The sequence below is a fragment of the Notolepis coatsorum genome, assembly GCF_963971535.1.
Source record: "Notolepis coatsorum genome assembly, chromosome: 13".
NCBI classification, from domain to species: domain Eukaryota; kingdom Metazoa; phylum Chordata; class Actinopteri; order Aulopiformes; family Paralepididae; genus Notolepis; species Notolepis coatsorum.
Genome location: NC_140177.1, coordinates 90,604,553 through 90,624,238, shown reverse-complemented (window position 1 = coordinate 90,624,238; position 19,686 = coordinate 90,604,553). Strand labels below are relative to the sequence as shown.

General features: G+C 44.6%; 1 protein-coding gene across 1 annotated transcript in view; it reads left to right on the top strand.

Annotated features, from left to right (window-relative positions):
- LOC311239435 (sickle tail protein homolog) overlaps nucleotides 1-19,686 on the top strand; it is a 149,397-nt gene that overhangs the window by 80,258 nt on the left and 49,453 nt on the right. The window contains 3 exon segments of the mRNA XM_084327740.1: nucleotides 11,508-11,784; nucleotides 13,419-13,680; nucleotides 13,925-14,203. Coding sequence (XP_084183866.1) covers nucleotides 11,508-11,784; nucleotides 13,419-13,680; nucleotides 13,925-14,203 — 818 coding nt within the window.

Sequence of the window (19,686 nt, the reverse complement as noted above, 5' to 3'; positions counted from 1 at the left end):
GGGCTGTAATGTTGCTGGTCTGCTAGCCCGTGGCTAGTGCTTTCACTCTGGGCTGTAATGTTGCTGGTCTGCTAGCCCGTGGCTAGTGCTTTCACATTGGGCTGTAATGTTGCTGGTCTGCTAGCCCGTGGCTAGTGTTTTCACACTGGGCTGTAATGTTGCTGGTCTGCTAGCCCGTGGCTAGTGCTTTCACACTGGGCTGTAATGTTGCTGGTCTGCTAGCCCGTGGCTAGTGTTTTCACACTGGGCTGTAATGTTGCTGGTCTGCTAGCCCGTGGCTAGTGTTTTCACACTGGGCTGTAATGTTGCTGGTCTGCTAGCCCGTGGCTAGTGCTTTCACACTGGGCTGTAATGTTGCTGGTCTGCTAGCCCGTGGCTAGTGCTTTCACACTGGGCTGTAATGTTGCTGGTCTGCTAGCCCGTGGCTAGTGCTTTCACACTGGGCTGTAATGTTGCTGGTCTGCTAGCCCGTGGCTAGTGCTTTCACACTGGACTGTAATGTTGCTGGTCTGCTAGCCCGTGGCTAGTGCTTTCACACTGGGCTGTAATGTTGCTGGTCTGCTAGCCCGTGGCTAGTGCTTTCACACTGGGCTGTAATGTTGCTGGTCTGCTAGCCCGTGGCTAGTGCTTTCACACTGGGCTGTAATGTTGCTGGTCTGCTAGCCCGTGGCTAGTGTTTTCACACTGGGCTGTAATGTTGCTGGTCTGCTAGCCCGTGGCTAGTGCTTTCACACTGGGCTGTAATGTTGCTGGTCTGCTAGCCCGTGGCTAGTGCTTTCACACTGGGCTGTAATGTTGCTGGTCTGCTAGCCCGTGGCTAGTGCTTTCACACTGGGCTGTAATGTTGCTGGTCTGCTAGCCCGTGGCTAGTGCTTTCACACTGGGCTGTAATGTTGCTGGTCTGCTAGCCCGTGGCTAGTGCTTTCACACTGGGCTGTAATGTTGCTGGTCTGCTAGCCCGTGGCTAGTGCTTTCACACTGGGCTGTAATGTTGCTGGTCTGCTAGCCCGTGGCTAGTGCTTTCACACTGGGCTGTGCGGTGCCATTTTTTTGTTGTTTTCTTTTAATGGCCATTGTGTTTATAGATTTGTAGCCAATCAAAACTGCGCTCAAGGCTATTAGGTTGCACATAGCATGAAATATCATAATAATATGAATACATTTTGAACAGCACTACGAAACAGGGTTAGAAAGTGTTGCACAGAACAGAATAAAAACATAGTTAACTAGAAAGGTGCGCACAGTAGAACACATCTCCACCAGGCAGCCGCCACACATTTCGTCACAGACATGCTATATTATGCTATATTATGTTGGTGTTAATAACTCGGCTGACGACCTTGACACCCACACATCCTGCGTTGTGGCTCTGTCTGTCTGTGGCTCCCCAGTCTAACTTGAAAACACACACGAATGAAAGCTGCTGTTCCTCTATAGATCCGTCAGAGTAGATGCTGTCATCTACAGATATTTACATTATGTACACATTGAAAAACAAGTGGATCTCACACTATAGTAAACAAAACACGCCCACAGCGTGTCCCCGCAGGTGAGGTGACACAGGAGGACTGTGCTGGGTCGCTAACGCTCGCTACCAATCGACATAAAAATAACGCAGTAACGAACCATTCAGTAACGGTAACTGCGTTACTGAATTTCAAAAGTAATGCGTTAGAGTACTAGTTACCGCCAAAAGTAACAGCGTACACTGATCACGATTAACCAATATGAATGGGGACTAATGGTGAAGTGTCCTCATTAGCAGTAGAGGGTAATTAAAGCCGAATAGGTCAGTTTATCCACAGTATTCTGTTACATCACCACCACGGACACCTTGTTTGGCAAACAACAGGTGATTGTGATTGTCACAATTCCCTGTGCCATTTTGGCAGGGAAATGTATCGCATGTCATGAGGATATGAATACAAGGATGCTAGACAGCATGAACTCTGATTTCTGGATCCAGCAGCAGCAGCAGCAGTTCCATGCCACCATTTGCATATAGTCAAAGCAGAGAGGTACAAACCAATCGTACAGGTGCCACGGTGTCTCTTCACGGTTTGGGTGAACCTTGGCGCCATCTTGGCTCATCTTTGGACACCATTCGATTGAGTGCTCACTGGTCTGCCTGTTTCACTCCAGGCTTCATGTGTTGTGACACGTCAAGCGTTTTCATAAAGGGGCGAGTTATCGCCGTTGGGAAAGCCGGGAGTGAGAGCCTACGCCCTTCCGGAACAAAGCGGTGCACCCTGTAGCCGTCACCCACTCACAACACACCACGCACAGCTAGGAGGCTGCAGATGATGGTAGATATGTTAGGGAAATTCCATGTTTGAGCCGTATCACGCAACTCTTCTTGGTACATGTCATACGGGAACAGTCATACAGTGGATGCGTCCCTGGGGTGGACATGCTTTGGAGCGCTGAGAGACGAGAATGGAAGTATAGAGAGAGTGAGTATGAGCAGTGATTATTTACTGAACCAGGCAACGTGGGTTGGACCTGCAGCTGCAGGAGAGCTGCAGTAAAGGTATGAGATTCACACAAAAAAAACAGGTATCTGGTGTATCGTGAATCCAAATCCTTTGAAATACCTCATTGCACCTTATTTAGGTAGTTATTTGGGGGGAAATACATTTTGCAAGGAAAGCTTTTATTGCAGTAATGAAATAATTGAGTGCAGTGATCAAATATTCTTTCAACAATATAACTAACAAAATAAATAACTATTGATAACATTTTATGAAACTATCATATATGTTAGAGTCTCACAGGATGTTGACAGCGCATAAGCCTCCCATTGGCCAGCTATTTTGGTTGGAATGTTCTAAATCCCTGCCTTTAAGATCACAACAACAACAACAACAACAACTCTTCAAATCTTCAAGCTAGCAAGCTAATGTTTCATAATGATGGAGAAACATTTATCCCTGACGCTGTTTTGCAAGGTGCATTTTGGGCTTAGCCCCGCCCTAGACAAATGTGATTGGTTTGAGAAATACAAGCGATGCAAAATGTTTTCCCCCCCTAGTGTGCAATGACAGTGGGTTGTGCTGCTGCTCTGACACAGTGTTAAAACACAGTGTGGATAGGATTCGCCTGTTCGAATCCAGCTCCCGGCGTTGCTATCAGCTTGGCTGGCCTCTCACACTGATACAATTGGCTGTATCAGGGGGTGGGAAAGCTGAAGGGTGGATCCTGGGCATTGTGGACAGCGACCCCTACAGTTCGGTCGGGGCGCCTGCTCAGCGAGGGTTGGAACTGAGGAGAGATAGTGTGGCCTCCCACACGCTACACTCTCCCCGGTGAGAACCTGCGCGGCCAGGTTGGCCTGCCCCAGGCTGCACATGCGTCGGAGGAAAGCATGTGACAGTCTCCGGTCTCCCGGACCAACAGTAGGGGAAAGTACGCAACAACCAGGAAGGGTGGGATGGGAGAAAAATCTGGGAAAAAGGAGGGGAAGAAAGATAAAAAAAAAAAAAAAAAAAAAAACACAGTGTGGAGATCCCTCTGGCAATGAAGGACTGTTAGATGTATATCAGGGATTTTGACCCAGTGGCGTTGCAGACACAAGACATTATGTAGAGATTCACTTGTATACCAATGCACAAGATACAGTAAGCCTGTATGAAATTGGATGTGCAGCTAGATTTTCTGCAAGAACACATACAGGTTACATTTGATTACATTTTTATAAACATTTTGTTTATTTCAAATATACAACACAACAAACAAACATCAAGTACAGATATAGCCTTAAGCCGTTCAAATAATAAATGTATAAAAAAAATATATATAATAATAAATAACAAAGAACAATCTTTTTTAAATTTTTTTATTTACATATGAGTGGTGGACAGAGGAGCAGTCTGATACATTAAACTACAGTGAAGGACAAAAGGAGAGTAAGTTGGGCACTTAGTATTGAAATAACAGGGAAACTAGAAAGGTGCGCTCAGTAGAGTGGATACATCTCTACCAGGCGGCAGCCACATATTTATTTTCTCTCTCTCTCATAGCAAACAACCATGCCTACAATGTTTAAGTGCAGAGACCATCTATAGACACTAGTACACTATTACACTGTCACACTATTACACACAATCACACTATTACGCAGTATTACATTATTGCACTATTACACACAATCACACTATTACGCAGTATTACATTATTGCACTATTACACAATTACACTATTACACACAATCACACTATTACGCAGTATTACATTATTGCACTATTACACAATTGCACTATTACACACAATCACACTATTACACAGTATTACATTATTGCACTATTATACACAATTACACTTTCACACACTATTACACTAATACACAATTATAAACTATTACACATTAGTGTAATAGTTTATAATTGTGTATTCGTGTAATAGTGTGTGATAGTGTAATTGTGTATAACATTTAAGGTTAACCTAGACCAGCGGTTCTCAAACTACGTTTCGCGACCCAAAGTGGGGTCGCGGGTAGGTGACCGTGCGCATTGGCAAAAAAATACACCTGGCAGCTGATGTCTCCAATACACATCTCAGTATATCCTGCACATTTATAATCGCGGGAGGGGGGTCTGGTCTTTTGTGTGTAACCTGGACTCGCAATGGATAGGTTTGTTGTCAGAACAACAACTGAACCACACTGAAGTGAGGTGGCTATCTCGAGGCAGAGTATTAAAACGCTTTTTTTTTAACTCAGAGAAGAAGCGCGGATTTTCCGTTGCGGACGGACGGACGGACATACAAAAAGTGTAACTGCAGCGTCCTGGGTTCGAATCCGGCTGCATGACCTCCCCATCTCGCTCTCTCCCAATTTCCAAACTATCCTTCCACAATAAAGCAGAAAATGCCATAAAAAAAGAAATATACACCTATAAACCCATTATAGAAAATTAATTCTCTATCATTACTATAGCATCAGTAAGTGCATTTTAGTTCCAATTTACATTGTTAATAGACTACAATACTACATTGAGAGTGAGTTGATCCTAACCCTGGCATACAGTATTTGACACATTAATAATCTTTCCCGTCTTGTTTGCTGGAGATTGATCGGTGTGATTAATCACACGGAATGGGCGTTTGGAGTGGTTTTTCACGATAGTATGCTTTCAAAACAGATATTATCAGCCACCACAAACAAAGATCACCAGTTGCCAGTAGAATGAGTGGATACAGATCAGTTGATGTTCGGAGCTAGGTCACAAGTCACACAAGTTTCAAGTTTCTTTAATAGTTGTCATACAGAAGTACAGAATACTTTTATACAAAATGCTTCTTACTGTTACGCTCCAGAGACTGTGCTAGACAAGATAAGTATCAAATAACATATTATAGCATGTAAATTAGAAGTAGAATGAGGTCACAGTGTTCAGTATAGACATATGTACAATGTTCGATGCAGAATAGACGTAACTGAGTTACCATATAATATACAATACTATGCAGTGTACTAATATACAATACTATATAGTGCAAAGCAGAAATGGGATGAGGTACAATTTTAGGTACAATTTACAGTAAGGTGTACGAGTTGTAGTGCAAATCCTTTATCAATAAATATAAAGTGTGGGGAGTGGGTGCTACAGTGTGTTTGTTTAAAGTGAGTGTGTGCGTGTGGATGTGTGTGCTATGTGCGTTTGATGGTTGTTGTGTAGTGTTCATTGTTCGTTGAGCAGCCTGATGGCCTGGGGATAGAAGCTTCTTCTGAGTCTTTCTGTGCTCGCCTTGAGACTCCTGTATCGCTTGCCTGACCGCAGCAGTTCAAAGAGGCAGTTGTTCGGGTGACTGGAGTCCTTAATGATCCTCTTAGCCTTGCCCCTGCACCGCTTGTTGTAAATGTTCTGGAGGGTGGGGAGCCCCGCTCCAATTGTGCGTTCGGCTGAACGTGTCACTCTTTGTAGTCTGCTTCGGTCTTGTGCAGTGCTATTCCCAAACCAGGAGGTGATGTTGCCAGTCAGGATGCTCTCTATTGTACATGAGTAGAAGTTCTTAAGGATCTTCTGACTGACTTGGAACTTCCTTAGGCGCCTGAGGAAGTAGAGGCGGTAGATGGCGCCGCTACGCCCGGCCGCCTGTCTGTGCGCTCCGTCGAGACTGTGCTTACCTTTGTTAATATTTATAGTTTTAAGAGTTTTGTTTGCACCAACAGTAGGTGCATTTAATGTGTATGACCGTCAGTCACTTATAGACATTGGATTACGGGAAACTTACCGACTAGATTACTCCCTGGATCAGCTCTCTGAACCGCAGCAATGGCCTGTGGAGATCCTGAGGACAATGGGACCAGATTCCGACCCCAGGAACAAAGGAATCATCAGGCAGAGAGGGAAGAGAGCTGGAATCCGGAACAGACTGAGAACCAGACGACACCGAACGCCACTACCCAGTAGGGATGGGTACCTTTCACATTTGAACCGATACCGGTACCGGTACCGGTACCTGTGAATCGATACCGGTACCCAACGGTACCTTTTTTCTGTACTTTAGTCTCAAGAAATGTAATTTACCTACCTCAGTCGTAAAAAAAATAATCCAAACTTCAAATAACTACAATTTCGACAGTTTTCGGCTTGTCATTGCTCCGACTGCTTTGTTGTTGAATCAAGTCAAAACCTAGGTAAGCATATATTGTGCGTGTGAACGTTGACATGAAAAGAAAAAAGTTAAAAAAAAAAAGTAAAAAAGTAAAAAAAAGAATTAATAAAAAATATTTTTTTTTATTTTTTTTATTTATTTTTTTCGGTTTCTCACTTGATTCGATACTCGGTAGTACCGACGTGTTTCGGTTCGGTACCTCAAAAGTACCGAATTCGGTACCCATCCCTACTACCCAGTATATTGCTAGCCAATGTACAATCAATTGACAATAAACTGGACGACATCCGAGCAAGGATTAAATTCCAGAGAGACGTTAGAGACTGCAATGTTCTCTGCTTCACTGAAACGTGGCTGTCGCCAGAAATCCCAGATCAAGCCATCCAACCGGCCGATCACTTCTTCATCCACCGCAAGGATAGAACAGCAGAGTCCGGCAAACAGCGTGGAGGAGGTATCGCCTTCATGTTAAACAACAATTGGAGCGATCCAGCCAACGTGAAGGAATTATCGAACCACTGCTGCCCCAACCTGGAATATATAACCATCAAGTGTCGACCTTTCTTCCTCCCGAGGGAGTTAATGTGTAACAGTGTTAATGTTGACGTTCAGAGCTATATTAAGGTTGAAAAGTCACAAGTCACACAGTATTAATGTTGGCGTTCAGAGCTAAGTCACAAGTCACACAGTTGATGTTGTTGATGTTGTTGTTGATGTTGATGTTGATAAGTCACAAGTTACAGTGTTAATGTTGATGTTTGAAGCTAAGTGTCACAATATTAATGTTGATAAGTCACAAGTTACAGTGTTAATGTTGATGTTTGAAGCTAAGTCACACAGTGTAAAGGTTGATAGCCCTAACCTTGTCCTTGTGGGGTCCACCCAACGTCCCCACAAGGATCAAATAATTCTTCTAGTTTTTCCTAGTGACAACATTTGGTCCCCATAAGAATAGGAAAACAAGGACACACACACATTGCCTACACACACACATAGCCTACACACACACACACCTGCTTCAGGCTTAAGCATAGCTCCGCCACAAAGGCAGGTTGGATCAGACGGACAGATTTGTTTACACTCATAACATTTTCTCTCTCCTCCCTCCTTTGTCTTTCTTTCTCTCTCCTCTCACGTGGATAATATTGTAGACGACCGAAAGTTCAGAAGAAACCTTTCAGCTATGCATTCTTTTCTCAACCCTTTTCATGTGTCTCGTATGGGAAAAGCAAACAGAACCGTGTTTTCAAACTGAAAACCTTTCAGGACATGTCATTAGGAACCGTAAGGGGGGAATTACCCCTTTTCTGACATGGTTTCGTCACAATTTGTAATTGTGACATTCCATGAACATAGTTCCTGCACTCTCTCTTGACACTGAGGGAATGATATTCCGTATTTGTTTTTGTATCAACAAAAGAGGGAGTTTCCCAAACCAAACCTTTTCTGAAACCTTTGTTTCCCTGTGTATTACTTGTTATATCAATGCTATCCATTTTCAGAATTAGTTTCCCGCTGCCCACATATCCAAGCAGGTTTGACACAGGAAACACAACCGAGTCCAATGATCAATTATCTGTGATTCACCTGTCAAACCTTATTTTCCAGATAGCAAAGGATGTTTTGTATGTAGAGGTAAAGGTTATGCTCCGCCTTTTTGTCTGTGAGGAGTCTTTTGAATGGATCTATATAGCTTTGTATGGTAACAGCTGTGATACCAAAAACAAGTGCATAAAGGGAGGCTCAGAGGCCTATGGATATAAAAATTTAACTTAGCTCCAAACATCAATATTAACACTAGGGATGCACCGAAATTTCGGCCACCGAAAGTTTTCGGCCGAAAATGGCCAAAAATGCCCTTTCGGCTTTCGGCCGAAAGAGTTTTTTCACCGAAAATATATCACCGAAACAGAAACAACCTGTAACCTAACGCGTGTTGTTGTGATGATGTCATCAAAACGCGGCTTCAGTCATTACATGCTTAACGTGAGCTCTTCAGTCCTGCGTTCTGCAGCCTGTGAAAACTCCTCTTGGGACTCGGGGGAGTCGCGCTGTTTCTATGTAAACTCTGCGCGCAATGTTTTATATCCTTATTTACTATATGCCCGTCGCGGTTAATCACTGAGTGATCTAATATGCATATTCTTCAGAGCGAGAGGGGGGGGGGGGTTGTGTTTCTCACATTGACGCTGTCTGTCGTTGATAATATAATCTGAAGAGCATTATTATTATCATTCTCGAGCATACACGTCGCGCGTCTACTGTGCCAAAGTCAAGAGAGCACATTCATCTGGGGACTAGAAAGGTGCGCTCAGTAGAGCACAGATGTCCACATGTCTTCTCTCTCTCTATCTATCTATCTACCTCTCTCTCTCTCTATCTCTCTCTCTCTCTCTTTCTCTCTCTCTCTCTCTGATTGATTGATTGATTGAAAACTTTATTAACAGATTGCAGAATGGGTACAATACAGTACAGCTCAATACACACAATTGTTAAGGGGATGCAGACCAGAGAAAGACTTTCGTCTTGTTTACATCAGGGTCCCCCATTTTCAATTCATCAGGACATAATATGACATACATGACATACAGATAGACAGTACTGCTACATCTATACATTTATGACATACCAGATTTGCAAATACAGTACTGTTTGTGATACAAAAAGACCCATAATAGTGATTATTTATTATTTAAGTTAAGTTTAGCCATAATCATATATTTTTCCATAATCAGGTAGCTGAACAACATTGGTAAAAAAAATTCTATTCTATGAATCATTTTCGGCCTTTGGTTTTCGGCCAACTGTTTTCTATTTTCGGTATCGTTTTCGGCCAAGAATTTCCCATTCGGTGCATCCCTAATTAACACAGTGTGACTTAGCTCTGAACATCAACATTACACAGTGTAACGTGTGACTTATCTCCGAACATCAACATTAAAAGTGTAACGTGTGACTTATCTCCGAACATCAACATTAAAAGTGTAACGTGTGACTTATCTCCGAACATCAACATTTAACACAGTGTGACTTTTGACTTAGCTCCAAACATCAACAGTGTGACTTGTGACTTGAGCTTTTATTGATGAACAGTAATTACAGTATATAAACAGCGGTTTCACAGACTGTGGTACATTGTCAACCATAAGCACAACAAAAGAAGATATATACTATATTGCAGGGGTTCCCAAACTTTTCAGGCCAGGGCCCAGAAAATAAGGCATCAGAGAGCCGCGGCCCAATGGACATCGTCAGGCTTTTTTTTTTTTTTTTTTTTTTTTGCCATGTGACCGATTTTTTAAGCCAAATATCACTTCAATCCTATTAAGTTAGTTCAAGTTAGTTATTCATTTATATGTGCTATTTATGAGAGGGCTAACTTGTTGCAAAATAATAATAATAATAATAATAATAATAGCCTCATTAAAATACTATTGTTGCTTCAGTTGTTTTCAGCGTTTTATGTGCATAATCTGTTATTTAGTTTGACATGTTCGTTGAAATAAGTAGATTTTACGTTTTTGTTTATTTATTAAGTTAATATAAAACCATATAGTCACATTTTAGAATACAATAGAATAGAATTTTAGAATACAACTAGAAACACTGTCCTGGCCTGCTTCTAAGTTCAGTGGCCTGACAAAAAAAAATAAAAAAAATAAAGATAAAAAAAAATAAAAATAAAAAAAATATTTTCTTTTATTTTTATTTTATTTTTTTAAATCATCTCGCGGCCCACCCGTGGCTGCTCGCGGCCCACCTTTGGGTCGCGACCCCGACTTTGGGAACCACTGCTATATTGTACTACATACTATACTGTATGATGTATCTACAAAAAATAAAGGAATTGCATTATATCACAAAATACACTCGCTATGTTTCAAGGACACTTACATAAAAGTACACATACATAAAACCTTGCCGTTAAACCTTTCCCCTTTTCAAATGTTTACTGTTGATGACATTCTTGTATCCCCTGTTTTGTGCCGTAATCGCACCCCACTCTAATACATAATCAGATGAAAAAAGGCATATCCAACCTGCTTCTCCTACCGTACCCCAGTGTGTGCACCACCTAACCACAGCTGATCCCACATATCCAACCTGCTTCTCCTACCGTACCCCAGTGTGTGCACCACCTAACCACAGCTGATCCCACATATCCAACCTGCTTCTCCCACCGTACCCCGGTGTGTGCACCACCTAACCACAGCTGATCCCACATATCCAACCTGCTTCTCCCACGTACCCCGGTGTGTGCACCACCTAACCACAGCTAATCCCACATATCCAACCTGCTTCTCCCACCGTACCCCGGTGTGTGCACCACCTAACCACAGCTGATCCCACATATCCAACCTGCTTCTCCCACGTACCCCGGTGTGTGCACCACCTAACCACAGCTAATCCCACATATCCAACCTGCTTCTCCTACCGTACCCCAGTGTGTGCACCACCTAACCACAGCTGATCCCACATATCCAACCTGCTTCTCCTACCGTACCCCAGTGTGTGCACCACCTAACCACAGCTGATCCCACATATCCAACCATCTTCTCCTACCATACCCCAGTGTGTGCACCACCTAACCACAGCTGATCCCACATATCCAACCATCTTCTCCTACCATACCGCAGTGTGTGCACCACCTAACCACAGCTGATCCCACATATCCAACCATCTTCTCCTACCATACCCCAGTGTGTGCACCACCTAACCACAGCTGATCCCACATATCCAACCATCTTCTCCTACCATACCGCAGTGTGTGCACCACCTAACCACAGCTGATCCCACATATCCAACCATCTTCTCCTACCATACCGCAGTGTGTGCACCACCTAACCACAGCTGATCCCACATATCCAACCTTGTTTTCCCTTTCCCCCCAGATATCCAAAGAGGTTCTGTACGGCAGCCACAGCCCGGTCCACACCCTGCAGTCAGCCAACCGCAGTGCCCTCCACAACCTGCAGGGGTCCATGTCTCCTCCCACTGTCCGCTCCATGCCCTCCTCCCCCTCCAGGATCCCCTACGGAGGGCCGCGGGGCAGCGTGGGGTCCATCGTACCCGGGAGTGTCACCTTGCCCCGGGAGCGTCTGACGGGGCGCGCGGTGCCACCCTGCCTGAGCAGCAGTGCCATTCTGGAGAGGAGGGATGTGAAACCAGGTCAGTGTCCAGGGGCTCGTGGCGGGTTCTGTGGAGGTGAAACTGTGATTTGACGATGAATGGCGTTAACTGGACCTTCATAACCTGTTTGTTACTCATCTATGACTGCATTATGCTTGTGACGTGAGCGCTTCATAACACATTCACGACACATAACTGAATGTCCTGCTGAGGGTGGTTGTCGATCTGCCTTTAGCTCCTGTGCTTTAGCTCCTGTGCTCCTGAATCGTGGAACGCCCTGCAGGGTCCATTGAAATGAGGTGCACTAGTGTCCATGGATCGTTTTAGAGCACTGATGACCAAGCAGGTCACCACAATCTGTAATTGTTTTTAAATTGAGTCTTTTAAAGGATTCTATTTTTCAATTTTAAAGTAGGCCTACAGTGCTATTTATTTGTATTATTATAATCGTTTCTCTTCTTTGTACTTTGTCAAATCTATTGACGATGACTATATGATATAGAGCCATATGAAATCCATTTTATTATTTTCCAAATTCCATAATGTTTTTTCCCAAATTCCGTTTTTTTCCGTTTTAATATTTCAGAATTCTGTATTTAGCTTTTTATGCTCATTTTACCATCAGAAATAGTGTCTAATAAGTGGGAATGAATAAATGTCCACAATTGAATAAGATATAACAGTCCATTTAATGTTTTTAAGTGCTGCAACTCAGAAATACAGTTACATTTTACACAATATTTTTCAAATAATATTGTGACAAAATAAAATGCACACAAAATAAAAATACACATTTCAAGTGTAAACAATAGATACAGCTAGCTACTACTGACATTATTACAATGACAATGTCAGTAGCCTAGCTATATCTATTATATTGTGATGAAATATAGTAATGCATAATTTAGGCATAGGTTTAGTTTATTTAGTTTATAAAGGACAATCGTTTGCATTAAACAAATGGATGGGTGCACCAGATTTAGCTAGAAGCGATCATCTCCATCTATAGTCCTATGTACTGTAACGTTACATAGCTATTTAAGTTTATTTAGTTTATAAAGGACAGTGTGTAATGACAATCGTTTGCATTAAACAAATGGATGGGTGCACTAGATTAAGCAAGAAGCTATCATTTCCATCTATAGTCCTATGTACTATAACGTTACATAGCTATTTAATCACAATAGTGTTGCACGTGTTTTTGCGGGTCCAGTCCACGGAACGTTGACAGAATTTGCAAAACACCTTATCGCCGGAGGCATAAAAGTCATTAGGATACTGCTCTGCTCTGAATTTAGGGCTTATTGCGGAATTTATTCGCTTCTTGACGATGTTAACATCAAAGCAGCCAGACGGCAGACGCTTGGACATGTGTAACATGCAGCGGTCCCCGTCTCCCCGGTCATGTTTGCTTTGCACCAAACGTTCCACCCAAAAACGGAATTTCAGTCCAGATTAGGCCAAATTCTGCAATATTCCACGTTTTGCAGTTGATAGCATTTTTATTGGTCAATTCCGCAATTCCGTCCGCGATTCCGTGAAAGCGGATTTCATATGGCTCTATATGACTGTAAATACTTGAGGGCTGCCCCCTCAAGGTAATTTCCAGTGTAAATAAAGACTGAACGAATGAATAGCACATTTCTTCACCGCGCTGCGCCGACTATCCCCAGATGAGGACCTTGGCAGCGGTAAGACCATGGCCCTGGTGGTGCGCGGAGATGGAGGTCCTCACTACCCAGACTCCTACTGCTCTTCCGTCCATGACGGAGGCGCTCGCCTCAGCCTCGCCTCCTCCCATGGCAGCGCCCCGTGCTCGCTCACTGCGGATGTCGTGGACACCGGGGGCGGGGGGCTCCAGCAATACAGGGCCTCCGTGAAGCCCCTGGGGGCCTACGGTGAAGCCCTGGAGCACCAGACGCAGTCCCTGCACAGGTACCCAAGCTTGGAGGATATATATATATATATATATATATATATATATATATATATATATATATATATATATATATATATATCTATCTATCTATCTATCTATCTATCTATCTATCTATCTATCTATCTATCTATCTATCTATCTATCTATCTATCTATCTATCTATCTATCTAACTATCTATCTATCTATCTATCTATCTATCTATCTATCTATCTATCTATCATCCTTCCATCTCTATCCAGGCAGAAACCAAGGAAGTACGGTGAAGGGCACCTTCCTTCCCTGGGCAGCAAGACTCCGTTGGGGCAGGTCATTGGAGGGGTGGGTCTGGTGACCCCAGAGAGGATGTCCCCCATCCGGCGGTCCCTGCGACGGGAGAGTAACGGAGCCCTGGTGGAGGTGGTGAACCGGACAAGAGGAAGCGGGTCTTCGTCCTCATCGTCTTCCGTGTTCATTGACTCTCCTCTCGTGCTCCCTGATAGGCTGTTTCAGGGTCATGTGATACCCGCCGACCCCCAAAGGTGAGGCCGTGGAACTGACATGTTACTAGGCCTGCTGGGTAATATTTTCCAGATCCGGCTCGTGTTAAACTATTCTGGGTAGACAGCGTTTGAATGATGCATCAAAGGGAAACAGATCCCAAGTCTGTTGTTGACTCATCTGCATAATGGTACATATTTCATTCATAACACGGATCATAGATATTTTTTTTAATTTCTTTTATACTTTATTGTGTCAAAGAAAGTCATTTTACATTTAGGTATAGTATGTGTATGGTACCTACATACATAACTCTACATATCCATACTTACATACATACATACACACACAAATGTACATACGCATATTTTAAATCTTGACACCTTTTTTTTTTTTTTTTTAACCCATCACCCATACAAAAAACAAGAGACATAAACACAAACAAAGGGGTGAGCAGCAGTATAGATCCTGGACTGGTATACATCTAATATCCATCCCTACTCGTCCCCACATACATATACAAGAAAAATAACAACAACTGATAATAGCAAATAAATTAAAAATGAAATAATAGAGAAAAAAAACTAAAGAAAAACAAGCAAAAAAATAAAAATAAAATAATAATAATAATAATAATAATAATAATAATAATAATAATAATAATAATAATAATAATAATAATAATAATAATAATAATAATAATAATAATAATAATAATAATAATAATAATAATAATAATAATAAGTAAAAAGGCTTGAATTTTCATTGTAGGTGTAGCTGTAGGCCTAAGGGGTGCTCCCCAACAATTGAGCAGTAGATCGAGACTTCACTGTTTCATGTTACTTAAAATCTTCCTCAAAGACTGATCTGTCTGTCATCTAGTACCCCTCCATAGTTTAAAGAGACCCCATCTTTTTCCCAGCATATTTTCATTCTTATTGATTTTGTAGGTTACCTTTTCCATACTATATATGTCCTCTACAGTTTCTAACCATTTGTTTACTTTCGGGGGTTCAAGTTTTTTCCAAGCTCTGGTTATTTGTTTAAGTGCTGCAGCTCTCAAAATAAAAAAAAATGTATAATTCTTCTTTTTGTAGGTTTTTGGGGCGTGTTCCTAACAGTATATCATGTTTTTCTATACCCACTTTCTCGAACATCTGTTCCATTATGTCTAAAATATCTGACCAGTAGATTTGTATTTTTTTTTACATGTGAAGAAAATATGTGTATGGTCAGCATTCTTCTCCCCACACTGCCTCCAGCAGCCGGGATCATTTTGTGCGAATTTGGACATACTCGATGGTGTTCTAAAGTACCTCATATTTATTTTCCAAGCATACTCTTGCCAAAAGGGTGATTTTATGTAATGGAAGATATCTTTAAAGCTTTGATTCCACTCCTTATCTGGTATGTTTATTTTCAGTTCCTTCTCCCATTTATTTTTTATATAGCTTAAATCTTCAATTTTGTTTTCTTGAAGCATTCTGTAGATTTGTCCAATTGTGTTTTTGAGGTTATGGCTTTGTTGAGTCTTTATCATGTATTTTAGAAGGGGGTGGAGATCTTCAAGAGTTTTAATTTTGACTTTTTCTCTTAAGTAGCTTCTTACTTGCAGGTATCGGTGAAAGTGATTACTAGGACAGGCATATTTATTAGCTACATTTTCAAAGTAATCCACTCCTTCATTGTACATTTGATAGAAACCTATGAGGCCCTTAGCTTCCCATGTCTTAAAAAAACCATCAATACTGTTTGGGGGGAAATCTGCGTCCCATGCTATTTGTCTTAAGCAGATAATTTCTTGTTCCTTCATTTTATTTATTTTACATATTTCCCTCCAGATTTTAAATGTGTTATATATAGGAGAAGATCAATGTGCTGAGTGATTCCACTAGATTCAACTCAATTGAATTCCATTTGGGTCTCATGTCATTTTTCATCCATATTAGAATCGGTTTTACCTGTGCTGCGTAATAATAATTAATTAAATTAGGTAATGCAAGTCCCCCTCCTTTTTTTTGTTGCAGGATTTTGAGTTTGACTCTAGGCTTCTTTCATCCCATATACATTTTCTCAACAGCCCCTCCCAAACATTGAAACATTTAGGTGTTATGTATAATGGCATGTTTTGGAATAGAAATTGAAAACGTGGCAAGATGTTCATTTTAATAATATAAATGTTTTCAAATAAAGTGAGAGGTACAATTTTCCACCTATTCAGATCTTCCTTTACAGAGTTCTCCAAACTTCCATAATTACACTGATGTAGATGGTCTAGGTTATTAGGTATAGTTATTCCCAGATATCTGTGAGAACTGGGGTCTGGAGCACAGCCCAATTGCTGAACACACGAGAGGAGATAGGAGCGGATTCAAGGGTGTTTAATTGTCAAATGAGCAACACAGGAATTGGGGGGAATAGAACAGGGTTATGTTCTGTCTTGTGGCTGCCGTGGCGGCAGCGAGCGAGCAAGCGGTCCTTGTGCTTGTCTTGGAAGCTGCTGGGCTGCAGCGGGAGAACAAGTGTTCCTCTTCGGGGACAGGAGACGTCCAGGCAGGGACGGCGGTCCTTTGGGGCACAGGAGAGAACAGGTTAGAGTAGGCAAATACACGGTTGGTATCTAGCAGAGATTTCGGCAGAGACGTCGTACCTGGGCAGTGGTAATTAATACCACGACAGCTTCTGGTCAGCGTCGAGGGGTAGAAGTAGTCCCCCCATCAGGGAAGGATTGAGTGCAGCTGTGGAGAGTGGGGTGCCTGACCGCATGCGAATTAGGGGGATGGAGTACAGCTGGGCGTATGAGGGTAAAGGGAGGGGTGGATGGAGAAGGAGAGGATGAGGAGGAGTGTGCAGTGGATGGAGAGGGGGATGAAGAGGAGCGTGTGGAGGACGTGAGGGGAAAAGGAGGGGGAGTGAAGTAGGCCCGTGCTGTGATTATGACAGGACCCCCCCCTCTACGGGCGCCTCCCGGCGGCCCAGGCTTGTCAGGGTGAGCCCGATGAAAGTCCCGGATGAGATCCGAGTCATGGATCATCGGCCGGGAGATCCAGCTCCGCTCCTCCGGGCCGTAGCCCTCCCAGTCGACCAGGTACTGGAAGCCGCGGCCGCATCGCCGCACGCCCAGCAACTCCCGGACCACGTAGGCCGGGTGGTCGTCTATCACCAGCGGAGGAGGGGGCTCTGGAGCAGGGGGAGACAGGGGACTGGAGACCACCGGTTTTAGCTAGGAGACATGGAAGGAAGGGTGAATGCGCATATGGGGGGGGAGCTGGAGCTTGACAACAGAGGGATTTATGAGGGACAGGATTTTGTAGGGCCCCACGAAACGGGGGGTTAGTTTCCGTGAGACGGATTTGAGTGGCAGGTCCCGAGATGAGAGCCATATCATCTGACCTGGTACATAGGCGGGAGCCGGGGTCCGGTGGCGGTCGGCGAAGCGCCGGTTCTGGTCCGTAGTGCGGAGCAGCGCAGCCCTCGTCTCCTCCCAGATCGTCCTGCAGCGACGGAGATGGTCTTGCACCGACGGCACGGCGATCTCCTCTTCCTGGGCAGGGAACAGCGGGGGTTGGTAGCCCAAAGATGACTCGAAGGGGGACTGACCTGTGGCCGCCGAAGATAGGGAATTGTGGGCGTATTCGACCCATGGCAGGAAGGCGCTCCAGCCGGAGGGGTCCCGGACGCGTGTAGCTTTATGCCAAGCAAGCAGTGCAAAAATTTACCGTAGTGGCATGCAGTAATGCGCCTTTCATTTTCCGCCGCCCAGCGCCCAGGTCGCGCGGAAATAGGCTGTCTATTGCCATTCTCTTTGACAAACTCTAACCTTAACCAGCTCCTTAACAACGCCTAAACTTAACCGTTCTAACCTTAACCAACTCCGAAACCATGCCTAACCTTAACCATAGAAATTATATTGCCATTCTCTTTGACAAACTCTAACCTTAACCAGCTCCTTAACAGCGCCTAAACTTAACCGTTCTAACCTTAACCAACTCCGAAACAATGCCTAACCTTAACCTTAACCTTAACCATGCCTAACCTTAACCGGCGAAATAACCTTAACCGGCGAAATAATACACGTTAAAAAAAAATCACGTTAAAAAATTTTTTCGATGGGATTCGAACTCGCCAGCAAACAAGCCATAGGATCCACAGCCATGTGTCCTTGCCAATTGAGCTATTGGTAGATACTGAATAAGGGGCGGTGACTTATATATATTGAGCTCCGCTCAAGGCGGGATCTCATGCGCATGCGCGGGCACCTCGCGCGAGCACGCCGGCGCACGCACGCACCTGAGCGAGCACGCCGCCGCCGGTGCACGCACGGTAGCATTTGTCTGAAAAGAAGGGCGCTTTACCGCACTAGCGTGCGGTGACGAATGCGGAAGCATTTTTGCACTGCTTGCTTGGCATTAACGTACAGGCGTCCCGGACTGTCACGCAGCGGAGTGCGGATCCCAGGCGCTCCGACTGGCCGTTGGTCTGTGGGTGGAACCCGGAGGAGAGGCTGACCGTGGCCCCCAGAGCCCGACAGAAGGCCCTCCAGACCTGGGATATGAACTGAGGGCCCCTGTCGGAGACGATGTCTGCCGGGATCCCATGGAGTCGGAAGACGTGGAGTACCATCAGGTCAGCAGTCTCTGCAGCAGAGGGGAGTTGGGGAAGAGCAACGAAGTGCACAGCCTTTGAGAAACGGTCAACAATGGTGAGGATGGCTGTGTTACCGTGTGAGAGGGGAAGGCCGGTGACGAAGTCCAGGGCGACGTGCGACCAGGGCCGACCCGGGGACAGGGAGCGGACGAAGGAGCCCGGCGGGCGGTCGATGGGAGGCCTTCGCACGAGCACAGACGGTGCACGCCTGGATGAAAGCGCGGGTGTCCTCTCTCATGGTGACCCACCAGAAGTGCCTCTTCAGCAGGGATAGTGTCCGGTCGATCCCCGGGTGGCACACGAACCGGGAAGCGTGAACCCACTCGAGCACCTGGGAGCGGACAAGGTCAGGGACCAAAAGCCGGTTAGGTGGACCGTTACCTGGGTCCGGCTGGGCATGCTGTGCCTCCCTGACAATGGACTGGATCTCCCAGGTGGCGGTGGCCACCAGACAGGATGTGGAGAGGATGGTGTCGGGGTGTGTGGGACCCTCCTCGGGGACGAACTGCCGGGAGAGGGCGTCGGGCTTGGTGTTCTTGGAACCAGGCCGGTAGGTCAGGGTAAAATTAAACCTGGCGAAGAACAGCGCCCAGCGAGCCTGGCGAGAGTTCAGGCGCTTGGCCGTTGAGACGTAGGCAAGGTTCTTGTGGTCCGTCCAAACCAGGAAGGGGACCTCCGATCCCTCCAGCCAGTGCCTCCATTCCTCCAGGGCTAGCTTGACCGCCAGGAGCTCCAGGTTCCCGATGTCGTAGTTGACCTCGGCTGGGGTTAGGCGGCGTAAGAAGAAGGCGCAGGGGTGCAGCTTCTGGTCGGTGGCGGAGCGTTGGGAAAGAACCGCCCCCACTCCGGTGCAGGAGGCGTCCACCTCCACCACGAA